The 13163-nt window shown below is 45.2% G+C and overlaps 1 protein-coding gene across 6 annotated transcripts in view; it reads left to right on the top strand.

The window, feature by feature from the left end:
* LOC121301560 (histone-lysine N-methyltransferase, H3 lysine-79 specific-like) overlaps positions 1-12056 on the top strand; it is a 34462-nt gene extending 22406 nt beyond the window's left edge. For 5 of the 6 annotated variants that reach the window (XM_041231050.1, XM_041231052.1, XM_041231051.1 and 2 more), the window contains 7 exons: positions 390-513; positions 1542-2098; positions 2606-2817; positions 3106-3173; positions 3712-4428; positions 5380-6017; positions 6509-12056. In XM_041231050.1, coding sequence (XP_041086984.1) covers positions 390-513; positions 1542-2098; positions 2606-2817; positions 3106-3173; positions 3712-4428; positions 5380-5969 — 2268 coding nt within the window. In that variant the 3' untranslated portion in view covers positions 5970-6017; positions 6509-12056. The remainder of the gene's footprint in view (positions 1-389; positions 514-1541; positions 2099-2605; positions 2818-3105; positions 3174-3711; positions 4429-5379; positions 6018-6508) is intronic. The other variant, XM_041231054.1, reaches the window with a different exon arrangement.
* The last annotated feature ends 1107 nt before the right edge of the window (positions 12057-13163 follow it).

The raw sequence follows: 13163 nt of genomic DNA, 5'->3' as shown, positions 1-13163 counted from the left end.
CTGGTGAGTTGCCACTGCACTCGATTGCCAGCCACGCCCACCCCGCTGATGCAGCGTGGTATCGCAAACATTAAATGGCTTAAACGGCTGTTTCTCTCTTTTCGCCATCACCTTTTTCCTACACTTGTTCCCTGTCTCAAGTTCCATTGCTGCAATGTTGTAGAGATGACACTAGTGGGGGAGAAAAAAAGAAAATATATTGGCAACAGAACTTGGAACCACACTGCTGCTACTTGCTCCTTAGTCCTATGCAGCTGTTATCTCATCTCTTATCTGCAGCACTCTAACTTTTGCAGTGTGCTTTGCAAACTTTCCTCCCTTTCAAAGTGCATCATCCCCTTTACTTGATCTTGAGATGGTAAGTGACGTTGTCTGCCCCGGTTTTACAGAGGAGCACGCCTAGTCCGGTCCCACAGACCCGAGACCCGGGCTACCCTGACAAGCTGAGCAGCTCCACCTGCCAGACCAACGGCAGCGCGACGGGACAGAAACTGCTGCACACACCTACCTCAGGTAAGGCTGCCTGGGGCGAGGTGGGGGGGCTGGGTCTCCGAGTAACTGGGTTGGCTGCTTGTCATGTGGGTGTTGTTTTTCAAAGAGATGTCAGTAGACCTGTGACCCCATCACCTGCTAGCTGTTGGAGATTAGCGAGTCTCGCTTGGAGATATGAGCAGGTCTATTCAGTTGATCTTAGTGGTGGTGAATCTAAATACAGTAATCCGTTGCGTATCCACCCGTCACACATCATTTCTAACAGTTTATCCACCATGATCAAGCTCTTCAGCACAGTGTGTGTGCGTGAGAGAGAGAACCAAAACTAGGGTTGGAAACCGAACAGTGAGCAACCAAGTCAAAACCGCCGACATCTGGGCAAGTAGCCAGAGTTTGTTTATTGAACTGAGATGATTAGTTCAGAGATTGTAGATCCCACCAAAGTTTTCGTACATTGTGTTCTGTGCGGTGCCATTGCTGGTAGTGTCACGTGAGCTGTTCGGTGTGTTGATATGTAAGTAAATCCTGTTCACCTGCAGGGTGTATTGATCGGCTTCAACCTCCGTCTCGATCTCCAGCCTGTCACAGACGGCTACTCTCACAAACATTAATATATTTTTTTAATATAAGGTTTTTAGAGGAGCTCCTTTGTAAAAAGGATGAATCTCAGAACAATAATTGTGTGAAATATAGTAATTGTTACAGCAGTGTATAATGGGATTTAAAAGAGGAATTGAAAAAAAAAAAATTGGCCCTTTTTTTGGCCCTGGTTTAATATTTAAACAGAAGCTGTATAAAGATCTGTCATGGTTTTAGTTCAATGTAATAGACCCCATAATGCGTTCAATTATTTATTTCTTTTTATTTGTTTCTTTTTATTTTTTTAATTATTTAATTATATCTATCTATATAAATATAAATGTGTGTGTTTTACAGTATGTCCACGATTATTTGCAGAATACATAAACCTTGTGCATTTTGCATTGTTTACTAGTTTAACCCTGTTTTGCAGCCTAACCTTCTTGTGTCTCTGGGGGTTTTTTGAGCAGGTTTTTCTGGCTCCGGCTCCATGACTGTGAATGGAGGCTCCCATCCAGGCTTGGGCTGCTTCTCCCTGGATTCCAGCTCCCTGGACGGATCCCCAGTGTCCCGGGGCTCCCCGCCGCAGATGTCCTCCTTCCTGGTCATGCAGGCGCGCAGCTCGGGGCAGGCCTCTCCCGGCAGCCCCCAGCTGGGGGGAAGCGAAGGCGGAGGGGGGCTCCACAGTACAGGAGGGGTGCTGCAGTACGCTGACGGGCCCCCCAGAATCCTACCTGAGGGGGGGAACAGGGAGCTGGGGTCGGACATGGAACTGCTGGAGAGCGAAGCCAAGAGGAGGATCTTTTTCTCAGCCTCTGCCTCTTCAGGGGCTCTGGGGGGCAAACAGCCCTCCTCTGCCAAGCAGGGACCCCCAGCCAGCCTGGGCCACGCTCTGGAGGGCAGGAAGCGTGGTAGGAGGAAGCGTGGCTCAACAGGGACCACATCCATGGGGGGCTCCCCCAAACGCAAACCCGTCCCGGGACTCGGCACCCACGCCTCGGGGTCCCCTCTCAATATCAACTCCATGGTGAGGAAGGAAGATTCTGAATAGTGTTTTTTAGTGTGACTTTGCTAAAGGCTACAACATTGCATTATAACTCTGCATTCCCATTAGAGGTGTAACTGTCAGCATATACTTAAGGTCTGTATATGCAACCTGGCAGTGTCCTCCTGGTGCCCATGCTGTGTGTTTTTTTGTCTGTAATGAAGATTTTGATAAGCACTTCAATATCAATAACTTACCTTGGTTGTTGCAGGGGCCGCTCAGAATTGCTCTTGAGACCTTGAACATCTGTTTAGCAATGCAGAATTTAGAAATTCATAACAGAAATGTAACAAATTAATTGAGAAACATTTCAACAGTTGAAGACTCTGTAAAAGACTTCTGGTCAACATTTATCTTTTGAATTTATTCGCTTTCTTTTCAGATGTAGCCCTATTACAGATGTATAGCAATGCTGCGTGGCAGTCCGTGTTTCATTGTGTAGGTAATGCAGAATACACATTATAATGTGTTTCTGTTGATTTTTTTCAGGTGAACAACATAAACCAGCCTTTAGAAATCGCAGCCATCTCGTCCCCGGAGAACTCTCTGAAGAACTCCCCCGTTCCGAACCTGGACCAGCCCCCCGTGCTCAAGAGGGAGCGGCCCCTGGAGCTGAACGGGGTGAGACGCTACTCCTCCTGCCCCGCATCCAGCTCTGACGAAGAGCACTGTGGCTTCCAGGACGACAGCGGCAGCATGCGGTAACCTGCATTCAGAAACAAAATAAATCCCTGACAAACGTTTGCTGAAGTCTGTGTGCCTTCAGTGTCTCTAACACTGTCTGGCCTAGGGGAGGCGGGGGGTGGAGCACTGCCGTTCCAAGCTTCATTCCGACAGACTTAATTACCTTGCCTGACTGTAAGCGTACACCAAAATTTCAAATTTCAAGCTCAGTCTGCAGCATGACATTTGCAAAGCACCCTGTATATCTTCAGGAGCCCCTTTGTTGAGTTTTCATTTTTTTAAGCAGTTCTCTTTCTCTGTTGTAGCATTGAGAGGAAGATTGCGACCATCTCCTTGGAGAGCAGCCCCATCAAGGCAGGGGACAGAGACAAGGGTAAGTGGCAGTGCATTTATTATATTGCTGGAGGAGCCACTGTTTTTTGTTTATTTTTATAATAGTTTAAGACATGGGTTAAAAAGTCCTGATGGAAGATAAAGGGGGAGGGGGATTCAATAAGACTCCCACTGCATAGCGGTTTGATCTATTTCTGGTTTTTACTATGATTAATAAAACACCTGAGCTTGTTACCTATATGTTGTGGGTAATCGAGCTCATAGTAAAACCTGGAATGGAGTGAAACTGCTATGAAATAGGAGTCTTTTTTTCCCCCCATTCCTGTGCTGCACATGTCTCTTTGTTTCTCACTTAAGTGGCCAAATGTAATATAGACAGAATATATTTTTTGGAGTATGATCATTATCATTCAAGTTCTTTCACCTGCTGCACCTTTTTAGAGAGTCCTGGTCTAAACGCCCAATCTGTTATTGAAATAAGCTGTTTGTTTTTTGCTGAGCTCTGAGTCAGTCATGTTCTGCGTGTGTGCTCTTCGGTAGTGGTGAGCCTGTGTGCTGCTTTGTTTTTGCACATGTAGGCGGAAGCTTGGCAGGGAGGAAGGCTGCTAACGGCATTGAAGTATCCCCCTCCTCCTCCTCCTCCTCCTCCTCCTCCTCCTCCTCCAGCAGCAAGTGGAAATCCACCTTCTCTCCGATCTCAGACCCTAAGCAGCCCGCTTCGGAGTGTCTGCGGCATGGGGGCTCTCCTTTCGGGGGGCGCTTCTGTGACTCCGACTCGGATCACAAACAGCAGCATCACAGGAAAGCGTCGGGGACAGGGGGCAGCGAATCCAGTGGGGGCGACTCCCCGCGCCCACTCAACAATGGCTACCCCAACCAACACCAGAACTCAAAACCATTCCAGACCGACAAGAACAGCTCCTCCCACCACCATCATCATCACAGCCACCACCACCACCAGCAGGGGGCAGCGTCATTGGCTGCCCAGGGGAGGGTGAAATCTCGGGACTGGGAGGCTGTGAAGAGCAGCAGTAGCCAGAACCTCTTCTTTTCAGCGGCTGGGATCCTGAGTGGAAAAGGGGTCTCCCCGGTTGTGGTTTCGTCCTCTTCTTCGGGGGTCACTGTGGGGCCCTCGCACCCCTACCTGGGGCCACATTTTCCTCTGGGGGGTGCCTCCGTGTTGCACTCGCTCTTTGGGGTCCACTCTCCAGCCGGGGGGGCCCCTAGACTGGTGAACGGACACGCGGTGATGGGGGCTTTCTCCAGCTCTGGCCTCGCTGGGGGAGCAGCAGGAGGTAGGACGTGTGTGTGTATGTGTGGGGGGGCTTGTTTTATAGTGCTTCGCGGGTCAAAGTCCCCATTTAATACCTTACATAAACCTACCTCCTTGAGGATGTAAGCCATTTCCCTTTTCATTTTTAGACCAAACAAACTGAATTTAAAAGCGCTTCCACTTTCATGATTGTGGTGATTCCTGTGCCCTGTAGGGTTTAGAATAGGAACTCTTACACTATATTTAGTGTCAGTCTCCAAACACCATAAACAAATGTGTGTTTAATATCCTATCCACATTACGTTGATTTTGAAAGTCATTTCGTTCATAGGGTACAGTGTAAGTGTCACTGTGGTGCAGTGGGGGCTCGTTTTGTGACTGTGTTTTCAGTCCATTCCAGTCGAGGACCTTGTTGATCTGATTGTACCGTTTGGGTTCAGCTAAATAATTAAGAACCTGTCTGGAACAGCACTGTTGAATGTCGCTGCACGGCGTGTCCTTGTGTGTCGAGCACATTGCAGGACATATTCCAGAGACTGCAGGAGGTAGGTGACGCATGGGGCCTGAAGGGAGCGAAGTGGGTGGTCGGAAGAGCTGCTATTCAGGACTATACTTTGGAGTTAATTTGAAAAATAACAAAAATAAAGTGGATTCCGCACAGTGGTCAGCACAGTTCTGAGACTAGCAGCTGGAAGGTGTTCAACTCCTAGCCATAAGAGTAACAAACACCTCCTGGCCGCGCAATTGAAGTGCAACATCTGCACAGATGTTGCAGTCCTCTTCTAAAGGTAAGTGCCATGCCTGCGATCCTTGCTGCATTGCGCTGCTTTTTGTCTCTCCCTCTCTCTGTCTCCGTCTCTCTGCGCTGCTTGTGATATTTTATTTTGCGTTTTTCTGTCTTGTTTTTTTTTTTTCTCCCCTCGCTTTTCACCTGCTGTGCAAAACACCTGAGTCTCTCCTCTCCTATTCGCAGGTATATTTAACCACGTGATGCCTTCCATCTCTTCCCACCAATTTGGAGCTGGCTTGAGCAGCTCTATCAACAGCAGCAGCGATGCCGCTTCGCTGAGCCTTACCCCATTGCAGCAGACACATGCAGCACCACGCCCTAACCACTCTAGCACTGGGGTCCAGTTCCCAACCACCTCTACCCAGTCTATCCCCCAACACAGCCGGATTCAGTCTGTGCTCCACACCCCAGCTCCCCCTACCCTGTCCCTTCCCCCGCCCCCTGCTCTCCTGACCTCCTCTTCCTCAACCCAATCTCTGCATGCCTGCTGTGGCAGCGATGCTTTCCTGCCCACCTCTGCTCGCCAGCTCGCTTCTGCTAGGCTGCCCACTCTGCAGCAGCAGCTGCAACAAACCCATCATCCGAAATCATCTTTGCCTCCTTCGTCTTCTCTTTCCTCCTCTTCTCTGTCTCGCCCGTCCTTCACCGTGCACCACCCCCCTGTGCCCCCTAGCTCTGTGCCTGCTCCTGCCCCCCCTGCCAGCACGCTCTGGGTGACTCTTGGCATGCAGGCTCCCTACAGTTCCAGCCTCCCCGGGGTCCGCCCAAGATAAAGGGCTGCTTTCCAGGCTGCCTTTTATTTTTTTTTTCCCCACGATAAGGTAAGAGAAACGGTGATCAGGGAAACACTTATTGCTAAGCACCTTGCACTTAAGCCTCATCCTTAGTTGCCTATGGCATTGAAAAGGACATCAGCCTGTGTGTTGGGTCTGTTGAATATTGGTCAGGGCAGAGTTCATATATAATATTCTTCTCCCTAAAAACAAACTCCTTTGGTTCTGGGTGTTCATTTATGCTGGGAATATAGTAAATTGCTATGCAATAGGAGTCTTGTTTCCATCCCCGATGTTGAAAAATATGCTGTGTTTTGCCAATACTACCATTGTCTCCTGTAAAATCTCCCACGAATTTGAGATTTGATACTAAAATGATCAGGGGCCAGCAGTCTGAGCCGCCCTCCCCATGCATGCTAAATCTCCCCCAGCATTGAATCACTTATCGGATTGCACTTGTAATTAGTGTGACGTTTCCTGCCCTGACTTGCTTTTTATTATCAGATTGTTGTAATTTTAATTACATTTTTGTTTTGCAGGTAACTAAAAATTCTACCTCAACCCAATGTGACCTATGCAAAGGACAGATGTGGACCAGCGGGACTCTCTCTTCCACTCACTTGGTGCTCAATGGGGGTTCTGTGTTCAGTGTGGGTGTAAAACGCTTTCTCGCGCGCACACACACACACTCTTACACACGGGGGTGTGTGTCATGCACTCAGCACTGCTTTCTGAAAGGGGGCGGTGAGCCCCTTCATGTTGTCCCCACAGCAGCAGTGCTTCTCAAATACCCAGTCCAGGTTTTTGTTTCAGCCCCCCCCCCCCATTTGTGTTGTGGTCTGATCGCTAAAGCTACAGTTTCAGATTTAAGGCTGGCTAAGTGCTGTGTTCTTTGTGTCCCGGAAAACCAAGGCAATATTATTAGATGGGGTTGAAACAGCTTGAGGACTGGGGTTGAGGGGCCACTGTTCTGCAGCAGTGTTACTCGACTCGGATCTGAACTACAGGGACCCCTAGAACTGTGTTTCCGAACCTGTTCTCATCGAGTGCTGTTGTCCATTGAGCTGCATGGTTAATCCTGGCCAGTGGTTTTGAAATACAAAGCTGTGCAGATGATTAATTGGGTTATAGATTCTGTGCGATGTGTTCTCCTTTCAGCCTCTGTAGTATTGTATCTGTCACCCGATCTGAAGAAACCTGCTTGCTACAGAGCAGGATCTTTGGCAATTGAGACCGAAAAAACCACAAATGAAGAACCTTTTTGCTTTTAAACCATGTCCCTTAAATAAAATAAAGAAATCAAACAAAAGCAGTGATAAACGTCTGGCAGCTGGGTTTACACAGAATTGTCTCCCGATTTGTAAGGTGTGCTTTTGTTTTATGTAAAGGGGTCTTCATCCAAAATGTTGGCCCTTATGCACTGATCCTGTCTGACACACTCTCTAAATGTTCACAAATGTTCTCCAGAGTTTTAATGTGATGAGCTAGCCCGTTTGCATATAATCTGATACACTGATTCCTTTTGTGCACATTTTTACAAAAATGATGAGAACCCTTTTTTTTATGCAGTGGATAAAATGCTGTACACACACTCCCCTGCGCCGACAGCGAGAATGCTTTACTAACATTGTTACCGTGACCTTAAGTGAACTGGCTGCATGCCCAGCTTAGCAACAGCACAGTGCTCATTGAGACTGGGTTCGGGACAGGGTTCGGACAGTGGAAACGCAGCTTCATAGAGCTGTCCTTGCAGGGGTCTAGCGTTGAGAATCGATGCTTTTTATGGCAGCTAACTGCACTGTGCCCTGTCTCGCTGCGTTGTGTGATCGCTTCTTCAACGTAACCCGACCTCTGCACTGTGCAGTCACCTGCTCAGCTCTGGCCTGATCCACTGTACGTTTCTTTATGTACCAGAGTGTTTTTTTTTTTTTTTTTAAAAGTCAGAAAAAAAAGCTTGCTTATTAATTTATTAAATGAGTGTTTTTAAACCATTCTAAATCTGTATTTAAATCATAAACATTTGTACATTTCTCTTTTTTTGTTTGACAACTTGGCTGGTTTGTCAGTTATGACTGTGGTTTGTGATCGCATCATTTTTGTACACTATTGCATGATTTTTTTTTTTTTTTTTTTTTTTTATTTGCCCCTCCTCATAAAGCACACACACACTTGCTAATACTTTTGTATTGTGCATTGTTCTCAATGGCTTGCTTTTGCCTATTGAATTTTTGATAATGTTCTAACCATAATGGTCTTGGTCTAAAACTTCTTAACTTGTCAATTCACTGAACTCTAATAACAATGCCTTCGCTTGCTCGCTCACCAATCTTAAACTATTACCACACCCTTAACAAAAAACTACAATGACCCAAATCCATGTTTTTGGAACCTGCTCAAATTTCAGACATGCTGTGTAGTGAGGCTCATCCCAGTTTGAACAGTTTGCACACACACTAGTGGGTGTTTCACAAGTCCCAGAACAGAGGTGATTATTGTGGGCTGTTACGCACCTAACGATGTAGCTTCCTTCCTTCTCTGCTGCGCCACTGGCACGTGGCAGCAAGTGGCCAGTCCATTTGGCTGCATGACCCCGCTGACCAAGCAACTCAATACATTGTGGACTTCAGCTGTTTGGCTATGGCATTGTCTGCCTGGCCAAGAAAGAAAGAAAGCAGCCTGGAGACTTTATCTCCCTGTTCTGGGAGTTCTGCAGCACGCACTACCCTAGAGAATGTACCAGGGGTTTGCTTGTATTGTGAACACTGTGATAGCTAACTGGGGGGGGGGGGGGTGTCTGTGTTGATCTGAACAGCGGAGGGTCTAAATTGTAGCATGCACTGTGTATCGTGAGAAGGGTTCATTTTAGATCAACTGCTGGTTTATTTTTAGTTTAAATCATTACACAAGACCCCAGGGCAGTAGGTACACAGTGCAACTAGCTGTCTGCAGTAGAGGCAGGAGAGGGGTGTGCTAGAATGGAACACTTGAAAGTATGCTTTTTATATACCGTGCCCCTGGAGATGTTTAGGAATCTGTATACTGTGGTCTTCTCTGTGTGCATGTGTTATTGCATTTCAGATCTGTTTTTTTTTTTTGGGGGGGGGGGGGGGGGGTTGTTGTTTCATGTGATTGCTGCTCCATTCTAGCAGGGAATCCCACCCCCCTCTTTATATAACTGCATAGTGTACACAGTATAGCTGGGGGGGTTCTGATTTTACAGACTTTTTTTGGCAGGGGGAAGGTTTTGAATTAAAACAAAACAAAAAAAGTATGAGGCTTTATTTCCTTTGTGGTTTTTTTTTTTGGTCATATGCTACTGTAATTCCATATTAACACTTATTAAAAATGAAACGCCTTTTTGCTAAAAGGATTCTCTTTATAATGGCAAAGCTTTATTAATGAAGTCTGTCAGATGCATTACTCTGCATTAAACATTCTGCTAAGTGGGTTGGAATCAGAATGTATTGGTTCTGAAAACTTAATCAGAACCCCTGGAGCTAGCAGCACTGTGCGCACACACACATGCTAGAGGGTTTGGCTGGCTGGTAAAGGTGTGGCCAGGTACCAACCTGTGTTCCTCTATAAGATACTAAAGAAACAACTGGATCCTAGTACTCTTGAGAGCTTTCTTTACACACTGCAGGACTGGGATTGGTTGGGTGGGGCTTACAGTTCAGACACTGAAATTCATTACTAATATTGGTGCTACAGAAGCAGGGATTGCATAGATAGTTTTTTCCAGTCCTGCTCCCTCCTCCTCGAACTCCAGCCAGGTGTGAATTTACTCATTCTTAAATCTGCATTGTAGTGTGATCTAAATCGAGCAAGCACTGTCGCTGCAAACTGGAGACTAGGTGTGTGTGGAGGTGGGGTGGGTGTTTTTAAGTTCATGAACCTGTGCGGGGCGGAGGAAACTTGGACTGGAGTTAAAAACCTGGTGGTTCACACAGTGACCCGATCCCTCAGGAATCCAGTTCCAGAGAGTGTCTACAGCCAGCCCAGCCTTAAAGGATGTCCAATACTACTGGGGATAGATTATTTGTAGAGCAAAATAATTATTGTTACTGTGAATGTGGGGGGTGGGGGGTGGGGTCTGCCTCCTCTCGGCTGTATGATTGTTTATAATTTAGATATTTATCCTTCTTATTTTTTTGGTTGTTGATGTTATTGGCTTTATTTAATTCCAGCAAAGCAGTGTAGAGTACAGGGCCTTTTTCTGAAGCTCTGTCTGATTTCTTTTTTCTAGCCTGTACCTGGTGCTATCAGTCCGACTCAGAACTGTGCCTGGGAGTTCAAAGAAATAAACTTGGTGCTCTTGTACACAGGGATGTCCAACACCCAAAGGTAGCAATATTCCTAAAGCAGGGCTTCTCAACCCCTGGTCCTGGGGAGCCCCTGATGGTTCTAACTGAGCTCTCAGTCTCTTAACTAGACTCTTCACAGACCTGATCATTTGCTGAATTAGCTTTTTAAAAGTTGCGGAGTTCAAGTTACTTATAAAATGTTGCGGCGAACTTGAAATCTGCAACCATTTTAAGAGCTGAAAACAATTCGAAAGGTCTAATTAAACAACGTAACAGTTGAATTAAGGGTCTAGTGAAGTAGCTCGGTTGGAATGAAAAGATGGGGGGTCCCCAGGACCAGGGTCGGGAACCACTGCTCTAAAGCATCAACGTGTCTTATTTTTTAATAAGACCTTGGGGTTGTGCGTTTCTTCGTTCGTGTGTGTGTTGTTATTTTGTTAAATCCGCGGTGCTACAAACAAAACACTGTACCTTTTTTTTTGCAATGCAACCAACAGGATAGCTGTTAGCACAGGGAATAAAAACAAACAAAACTCTTAAGTGGCTACTGTACTAATGGCGCTTCTAAATCAGAGTCGATTTATAATGCAAACCAAGTGGGCTCACAAACGGACTCCTGCTGAAAGGGGGTTGGTGCATCATTTTAACCATTGCGTGTGTGTGTGGTGTGTCTTTCTCCACCTCCACACTGACTGCTCAGGCACATGTGTATCATGTGTTACAGCCGCTGGCCGCGAGGACACTAGATGGGTAGCAGTGAAATCGGGTTGTGGTCAATGCGTTGGGATGGTTAGTGCCTCGTTGGAGCGAGTGTGGATCTGGATTGGAGTTTACAGCCCAGTGACCTGCACTACACAAGTGTGCTCAAGTCGGCTGGCTTTCTAGTCTGTGTTTGGTCAGGTGACTGCTGTGTAGTTCTCCCAAGTTGGAATGATCAGTGATGTGGTAAACATACTGTCTAATCACCCTGTATAAAAATAGAAGTAAAGTTTTGCACATCAGGCTAACTGTGCTCTGCATATGACCTTGAGAAATGAATCTGGCTATAAACTTGATGTGTGTGTGACAGCTGTTGAAAATGTGCAAAGGATCATAGTGGAAGGGAGGGCTCTGTTTTTCTTAAGAGGCTGTGCATACAAAGTGACTCCAGAATTGTCAGCCAAAGACAGTGTTTGTGGGTTCTGATATCGGCACCTGTGTTTTTGTCACCAGCACTGAAGTCTCTTGTGTTTTTATTATAAAAGTAGTTCTGTTATTATTATTGTTGTTATAATTATTATTACTAAGATGAATATGATGATCTTTACAAATCACATCCAGGTGAATAATATTATTTTACTGCAAGGTGCTCTTCGAACTTAAGAAAAGGAAAATGCAGCTATGAATGAATTAAAATGAAATCATTTTTCCTATTGTAATGTTAGCATTGACTGATCCAGTACATGCGCTCCTGTGAGCAGCATGTGGGCAGCATCAGCAGAGATACACTTTCTCCTGTATGAAATGTTTTATACTTGAGATTCGGGATTTAAAAACTTTTTACAGACAAAAGGTTCCTAGCCTTTCTGCATATACTGTTTTGTAAGATTAATATTTTTTTTTATGGCGTGTAATTGGTTTTTAAGGTATGTATTTTAATGTGTTTTTCATTTTTGTATTTATTTTTTTAAGAAGATTATAACTTTTAAACTGCAGTGATAATTGCTAAGAAAATGAAGCTTGTGAGTACAGCATCATAATCGCTTTGAGAAATCCTATTAAAATAAATAAACATTTTAATTTTGCTTTTCTGAATTGCATTTTTTTGTAGGCATTTACAAAAACACTGCAAATACCAGTGCTCAAAGACCAGTTCCCTTACTGGTACAATTCTAAATCCCAGTATAATATGTATTTCCTAGTTGAAATACCTAGCGTCAATATCCGATCCTATTCTGGGAGTTGTAAACCCCAATATAAACAACGTGTCTTTTTACTGGTACTATTTAAATACCCAGTATGTACATATATTGCATTACTGGCTTAATAATGGAAACCCAGTATAATGAATTCCTTTATGGTTGTGAGTCTCTTTATAAGTCGTAGTTGTTCATAAATTATCAGTACAATAGAAAAGCCCATGTAGGCATGGCTTTCATGACTTTGCTTATAATCCTCACACCTCCCCTGATTCAAGACTTATGGTATAACCGCACCAATGGGACGGTGTACTGGTGTGCAGTTTTGAGTGAGGCTAGTTTTAACTTTGACCTTTTTAAAGACAGTTTTAATGCCACAGAATATACAACGGTGTTGTATAGCAATACGGATGTCTTAACATCTTAGCTGGGTCTCAGATTTGTGCTTGTCTGAAACCAAAATGGCATTTCTCTTTCATAGCCTATACTCGAGTGTTATCCCGATGTAAGGTGCGTATGCTTTCTATACGTGACACTTTGATCAACGCGTTGTGTCAGCATCGTGAACGCTAGTTGGTTATCCAGTGGGGATGGTGCTGGGGTCTTTCCCTTGTGTCCGAAATGGATTTCAGACACAGGGTAGTGTTGTCAAGACTGGGAATTGTCCCAGTTTTGAGGAACAGGGTTAGGTTGAATCCACATTCAAAAGAAAAAGGCTAGTCCTCTGTATAGTAATGTTCCTGAATAGCCTAGCAGTAAGGGTGGTTGGCTTTATATCAAGTATAGCCACCATCAATAATCGCTTTGCAGTGTGCATGGCTATCTGCCTTCATTTTAGATCTAGAAAGAAGTGTGAGCCTCGTTTTTGTCTTTTTTATGCATACAGTATATATTTCAAGAATAGCTTATGTGATGGCCAGCTACTATTATAGACTAGATGCAAGAGTTCAGCATGAAGGGGTAGGCTTGATGAGAGGGAGCATGGTTACCAA

The sequence above is a fragment of the Polyodon spathula genome, chromosome 27, assembly GCF_017654505.1.
Source record: "Polyodon spathula isolate WHYD16114869_AA chromosome 27, ASM1765450v1, whole genome shotgun sequence".
Taxonomy (NCBI): Eukaryota; Metazoa; Chordata; class Actinopteri; order Acipenseriformes; family Polyodontidae; genus Polyodon; species Polyodon spathula.
This window is presented reverse-complemented; position numbering and strand designations above follow the sequence as displayed.